The sequence below is a fragment of the Salvelinus sp. IW2-2015 genome, linkage group LG4q.1:29, assembly GCF_002910315.2.
Source record: "Salvelinus sp. IW2-2015 linkage group LG4q.1:29, ASM291031v2, whole genome shotgun sequence".
NCBI classification, from domain to species: Eukaryota; Metazoa; Chordata; class Actinopteri; order Salmoniformes; family Salmonidae; genus Salvelinus; species Salvelinus sp. IW2-2015.
Window position 1 is genome coordinate 33,481,859 of NC_036842.1, and position 6,805 is coordinate 33,488,663.

General features: G+C 41.6%; 1 protein-coding gene across 1 annotated transcript; it reads left to right on the forward strand.

Moving 5' to 3' along the window:
- The first annotated feature begins 302 nt into the window (after positions 1–302).
- Positions 303–4,456, forward strand: LOC111961859 (U6 snRNA-associated Sm-like protein LSm1). Its single transcript, XM_023984458.2, has 4 exons — positions 303–473; positions 941–1,009; positions 1,109–1,224; positions 4,109–4,456. The coding sequence occupies exons 1-4, from the start codon at positions 404–406 to the stop codon at positions 4,295–4,297; spliced, it is 444 nt and encodes a 147-aa protein (XP_023840226.1). The 5' UTR covers positions 303–403; the 3' UTR covers positions 4,298–4,456.
- Positions 4,457–6,805: the final 2,349 nt, after the last annotated feature.

Below are 6,805 nucleotides of genomic sequence, written 5' to 3' on the forward strand. Positions count from 1 at the left end.
CCACTGTTTATGTCTAACCCTAACCTTCAATTAAGGACAATTTTGACTTTGTGGCTATGGTAACTAGTGACAACATGGTGTTGTACGGGGATAAGACGTGGGTGGATTTTTGTTGTTGAAGATTATATAATTACTGGTGTCTATTTGGGTTTAATATTATAACCTACAAACAAATAAATCTATTCTGTAATACTACTCTAGAATTAAAACTTCAAGCGGCGTCAAATTTGGTTTGACCAATAGTAGCAGAGAACGGGGCTACACAACTGTCTCGTGCGTACGTTACATAACAGGAAGTGTTTCACTGTCGCCCGAAACCAAACTGCACGAGAGTCCCATGGCCTGAAAGGACAGTGACACAACAGCAAATAACCCCTCTAAATTCGCACCAAACATCGTGTACATGAGATTTACAAGTCGACCAAAAATGAACTACATGCCAGGAACAGCCAGCCTCATCGAGGATATCGATAGTAAGTCGATGGCGCTTGCATGGCCATTCCAAGGCATGCTAACACCGCTAGCCGGTGTTTTGTCGAGATGCACCTGTTTTTACCACTGGCTGTTGGTTGGTTCTGGTAGAGGGTTTTTAGAAATAATATCCATTGATATATTTGTTAGATAACAGCTTGTAAAGCAGCGCCAACATGACATGCACACACATGCATTACCAGAGGACTTGATGTGTGCACCTGACACTCAGATGAGTGCACACCTGAACACTTATCAAATCAACTGTCAGTAGCCTGCATAGCTACCTCCCTAGGTCAGGGGCAACGGCTATAGGCCGCGATTGTAAGCAGAGCATGACCAGTAGGCTACTAATCTAACCATCAATAATCATGATCTCTTTTCATAAACCCCCAACAAAAATGCACAGTTAAAACCATAGTAAATGCATCAAATATGCAATGATTTTGCTGCCTGTTTGAATTGACAGAAAAACATCTCGTCCTGCTCCGAGATGGAAGAACGTTGATCGGCTTTCTCAGAAGCATTGATCAGTTTGGTATGTAAGTATTCGGACCATTGCATTGCAATACCATAGTATTGCATACAACATAGTCGGAAAGCAACCAAGCATTTTTGTGTGTTTGTGTGTGTGTAGCCAACCTGGTGCTGCAACAGACGGTGGAGAGGATCCACGTGGGCAAGAGGTATGGAGACATCCCTCGAGGAATCTTTATCGTCAGGGGAGAGAACGTAGTCCTCCTGGGGGAGATCGTAAGTCGGCAACAAACACACACAGACCCCCTTACACTCCAAGTATGTGTAGTTGTAATTCTTACTTACAATGACGACCTACCCCAGCCAAACCCGGGCGATGCTGGGCCAATTGTGCGCCGCCCTATGGGACTCGCAATCACGGCCAGTTGTGATACAGCCTGGATTCGAACCAGGGTGTCTGTAGTGATGCCTTTAGCACTGAGCCGCTCGGGAATGGGTGTATGAAAAGCGAATCAGCTAATTGGGAAGATTTGTTGCCACTCAAGACCGTTTATTCAAGCTGATTGGGCTGCACTACGAGTCGATAGTAAGCCGCCGACCAGTGCTCCAGTGTTGTGCCTGCTGACTTGAAGTGATTCCTACTGGGTGTCGAGTCGCTGGCGGTAGCTAAGTGGCCATTTTTTTTCTCTCATATGATTTTATTTCAAGTTTGATAGCAGCCTACACAAGAAATAACTAATATTGATAACCATCTAGATGTCACCTTGATACATCCAGTACCAGTCAAAAGTTTTGAGAATAATACTGAAGACATCAAAACTATGAAATAACACATAACATCATGTAGTAACCAAAAAATCAGAATACATTTTATATTTGCGTTTCTTCAAAGTAGCCATCCTTTGCCTTGATGACAGCTTTGCACACTCTTGGCATTTTCTCAACCAGCTTCATGAGGTATTCACCTGGAATGCATTTTAATCAACAGGTGTGCCTTGTTAAAAGTTAATTTGTGGAATTTATTTCCTCAATGCGTTTGAGCAAATCCGTTGTGTTGTGACAAAGTAGGGGGGTATACAGAAAATAGCCCTATTTGGTAAAAGACCAAGGCCATATTATGGCAAGAACAGCTCAAATAAGCAAAGAGAAACAACAGTCCATAAATTACTTTAAGACATGAAGGTCAGTCAACCTGGAAAATTTCAAGAACATTGAAAGTTTCTTCAAGTCGTAAAAACCATCAAACGCAATGATGAAACTGGCTCTCATGAGGACCGCCACAGGAAAGGAAGACCCAGAGTTACCTCTGCTGCAGAGGATACGTTCATTAGAGTTACCAGCCTCAGAAATTGCAGTCCAAATATATGCTTCAGAGTTCAAGTAACAGACACATCTCAACATCAACTGTTCAGAGGAGACTGCGTGAATCAGGCCTTCATGGTCGAAATGCTGCAAAGAAACCACTACTGAAGGACACCAATAATAAGAAGAGACTTGCTTGTCCAAGAAACACGAGCAATGGACATTAGATTGGTTCAAAACTGTCCTTTGTTCTGATGAGTCCAAATTTGAGATTTTGATTCCAACTGCCGTGTCTTTGTGAGACAGAGTAGGTGAACGGATAATCTCCACATGTGTGGTTCCCACCGTGAAGCATGGAGGAGGTGTGGGGGTGCTTTGCTGGTGACACTGTGATTTATTTAGAATTCAAGGCACTCTTAACCAGCATGGCTACGACAGCATTCTGCAGCGATGCACCATCACATCTGGTTTGCGCATATGTTCTTCAAAAGGACAATGACCCAAAACACACATCCAGGCTGTGTAAGGGCTATTTGACCAAGAAGGAGAGTGATGGAGTGCTGCATCAGATGACCAGGCTTCCACAATCACCCGACCTCAACCCAATTGAGATGGTTTGGGATGAGTTGGACCGCGGAGTGAAGGAAAAGCAGCCAAACTGTGCTCAGCATATGTGGGAACTCCTTCAAGACTGTTGGAAAAGCATTCCAGGTGAAGCTGGCTTGAGAAAATGCCAAGAGTGTGCAAAGCTGTCATCAAGGCCAAGGGTGGCTACTTTGAAAAACCTAAAATATATTTTGATTGGTTTAACACTTTTTTTGGTTGCTACATGATTCCATATGTTATTTCATAGTTTTGATGTCTTCACTATTTATTCTACAATGTAGAAAATAGTAAAAATAGAGAAACCCTTGAATGAGTAGGTGTGTCAACTTTTGACTGGTACTGTACATACAGTCTACTACTCAATGGGGAGGACATGAACAGCAACAACACCGGGACACAGTGCCCTTTGCTCCCACTTGACAAGTGCTACTGTCTGGCAACGCCGCGGGAAGTAGCTACCTATTAGCCAATATCAGGGTGGCAGTCACAGTAAGCACACGCATAGAACGCATGAAACAACAGTAGACCCATCAAGACTTTAATAAAAAATTAACTATTGTCAGTTTTCTAACTGAACATTTACAATTATTTGTGTAAAACTAACTGTGAAATACAACTCAGACCCTTCCTCTGGCTTCATAACAGAAGTCCGAACTCTTGCGGTAAGGTAGTTCAATGTACGGTAATTTCATGGTAAGAAACGGAAGAAAAATTAAACACAGCTCAGTCAAAACCATCGAACCTATAGCAAAGCGATTTAACATAATTTTTTAATTTTTTTAATTATTATTATTTTTCCACACGCCCACTACTTTCCTTTCCACACGCCCACTACCACTACTTTCCTTTCCACACACCCACTACTTTCCTTTCCAGACGCCCACTCGCCCATACTCCGGTCGCCATATTGGGATGCAACTACCAACTACTTCCCTTTCCACACGCCCACTCCTTTCCTTTCCTTTCCACACGCCCACTCCTTTCCTTTCCATACGCCCACTGCTTTCCTTTCCACACGCCCACTCCTTTCCTTTCCACACGCCCACTCGCTCATACTCCGGTCGCCATATTGGGATGCAACTACCCACTCCTTTCCTTTCCACACACCCACTCCTTTCCTTTCCACACGCCCACTGCTTTCCTTTCCACACGCCCACTCGCCTATTCTTCGGTTGCCATATTGGGATGCAGCTACCCCCTTCTCCTACACACACGAACACAGATGTCTGAATGTGTGTCTGTTCCTGTGAAGGACCTGGAGAAGGAGAGTGACACCAGTCTGCAGCAGGTGTGTATTGAGGACATCCTGGAGGAGCAGCGACTGCAGCAGCAGAGCAGGCAGGAGGCAGAGAAGACCAAACACCTGGCCCTGAAGGAGAGAGGCCTGGTCATGCCCAGACCAGACATCATGGACGAATATGGAGTACAGCACCAATACTGACTGGTACACACACACACGGTCAATAGGTAATGATCCAAGTTCACTGTCTTTACTTTACCTTTGAGAGTGAATCCCCAATGTACTGGGCACTTTATGACGAAGCACCTTATTTCACATTCAGAGTTTTATATTATGTTTCCCTAAGAGTATCATGGCACTGACATAAATGTACAGAGTTTTTGTTTGAACCATTCTTTTAAACTATTTTGTGAGGTGTAATGACAACTACATTTTGATTTGTACAGAAGTGAATAGAGGATTTATCAAAGTTGTACATCACTGGAAAGGCCTTTGTTTGTATTAAACACTTTTATTTTTTAGAACATGGTGTGTCGTGTGTTATAGCTGGTTGTGTTTTTAGTTTAGCTGTAGTTTTATGTTTGAGTAGCTAGGTCTATCGGAGATACCAGTCCAAGATGTGCCGAAACCTCACTGGTGTACCTGCTGCTGAGCTTACTTTTGGAGCAGATCTATATCTGACCAGTAGAGGGCGTGCCTGCACTACTTTAGCCATGCCTCTTTCTGCATATGTCTGTTGTTTTTTAATTATTTATTTTGATTGAACCTTTATTTAACTAGGCAAGTCAGTTAAGAACAAATTCTTATTTACAATGACGGCCTAACCCAAACCCTAATGACGCTGGGCCAATTGTGCGACGCCCTATGGGATTCCCAATCACAGCCGGTTGTGATACAGCCTGGAATCGAACCAGGTTTTGTAGTGACGCCTTCGACCGCTGCGTCACTCGGGAGCCCCCGGTGCTCGTGTCGCTAAAAAAATTTGCAGCTAAAATGCCAAATATCATTTCATTAGGCTCATTACACATGTATATGACACCTGAGTAAACTTGTGATTGATTACGATTAATTTCGAGCCTGATCTGATAAAAAGCTTAAAAAAAAGACTTGATTCTAAATGCTATCCAATGAGTTATTGGTAGCTTATTATAATTGTAACACATATTTCAAATTAATATGCTAAATTAATATTTGCTGTGTGTGTGTAAAAAAAGCAGGCCATATTCACTCCATACATCCCATCGTCATTCACCCTGGGAACAGCTTCAGCTCTTATTTTTTCTGATTCTTCTGTATCTTGAATGCTAACATCATAGTTGGTACTGTTCACACTGTGTGCTACATTGTTACTAAGCTATTTTACCCTCACTGTAGTGTACACGCTTAGAAAAAAGGTTCCTTATAGAACCAAAAAGGGTATCGTTTGCTTCATATATGGAACCCCTAAAAGTTCTAAATAGAACCCTTTTATAGGGTTCTTTGATCCGAACCCTAGAGGTTTTTCTTCACTGAACCAAAATGGTTCCATATAGAGGCCTGCATGGTGCAATTTATGAATTGTCTACTATTAAATAGTCATATTTTGAGTGAAGAATATAATTTAATCAACATATAGACAAGTATATCAGCAATGTTTTTTAGAATTGATTGTCATTATATGCAAACATAGTTTGGAAATATGCACAGATTTTTACCTTGTCAGCTCGTGGGATTCGATCTTGCAACCTTTCAGTTAATAGTCCAATGCTCTAACCACTAGGCTACCTGCCACCCAATGATGGTCCTCATCAACTTCTTTACCAATGCAATACACCTTGTCCATTAGTGTCTTTTGCTCTGTTCTCAACCCTCTCCCCACATTTCCAGAGCAAGCATAAATTAGGACACTACTTAGGACACTACTTTGTGCATGACACAATTAATTTCCCCAAGAATTGTTTACAGACGGATTATTTCACTTATAGTTTACTGTATCACAATTCCAATGGCCCAGAAGTTTACATACACTTAGTTGATTGTGCCTTTAAACAGCTTGGAAAATTCCAGAAAAATCAGGAGTTGTGAAAAACTGAGTTTAAATGTATTTGGCTAAGGTATATGTAAACTTTTGACTTCAACTGTATATACATGCAGCTTCTCTTCTGTCATTAGCCTATATGTTGCCCTTGAAGACTAAAATAAAGCCTTGCTCACTGGAATGTCATAAATTGATGGAATGAATGCTTCAATCTAGTTGACGTTGTTAAAGTCATCTTTGCTTCTTTCACAGAGCAAAGATGTTTAGGGACTGGGGAGAATGCAATAACTAAAAAACGGGAAAGATTTTCTGTGTAAAATTTCCAAACTACATGAGTTTGACCGGTTTTAAGGAAATAGAAAGCTGTGAAAATGACTCGACATGTTTCTGATAAGATTTAATGTCTGCTTGGATGGATACTTGATGTGGTGGAAATACTTTCAGCTTTCATGATGCTGATAAAGATATGGACCGTCTGTAAAGGTGCTAACTGCACATTTTCATTCTCTCAAGATGTTGATAGAAATATTTCTCAACACCTGTTCCCAAGTCAAAATGTAGGCTACATTTTGGTGTAGGCCTATAATTTTAATGCAAAAAATGCTTAATTATGCAGGAGGAAAAATGAAGTCTGTGTGAGGTTATAGACCTACTGTCAGTGTCCAGATGTCAGTTTCCATTTAACCCATCTG

What these genes read in the sequence shown, in the direction of transcription:
- LOC111961859 (XM_023984458.2), top strand. Translation starts at nt 404, where the DNA reads ATGAGATTTACAAGTCGACCAAAAATGAACTACATGCCAGGAACAGCC. An exon ending in CCTCATCGAGGATATCGATA is followed by an intron (nt 474 to 940) that starts GTAAGTCGATGG and finishes TTGAATTGACAG; the next exon opens with AAAAACATCTCGTCCTGCTC. An exon ending in CAGAAGCATTGATCAGTTTG is followed by an intron (nt 1,010 to 1,108) that starts GTATGTAAGTAT and finishes GTGTGTGTGTAG; the next exon opens with CCAACCTGGTGCTGCAACAG.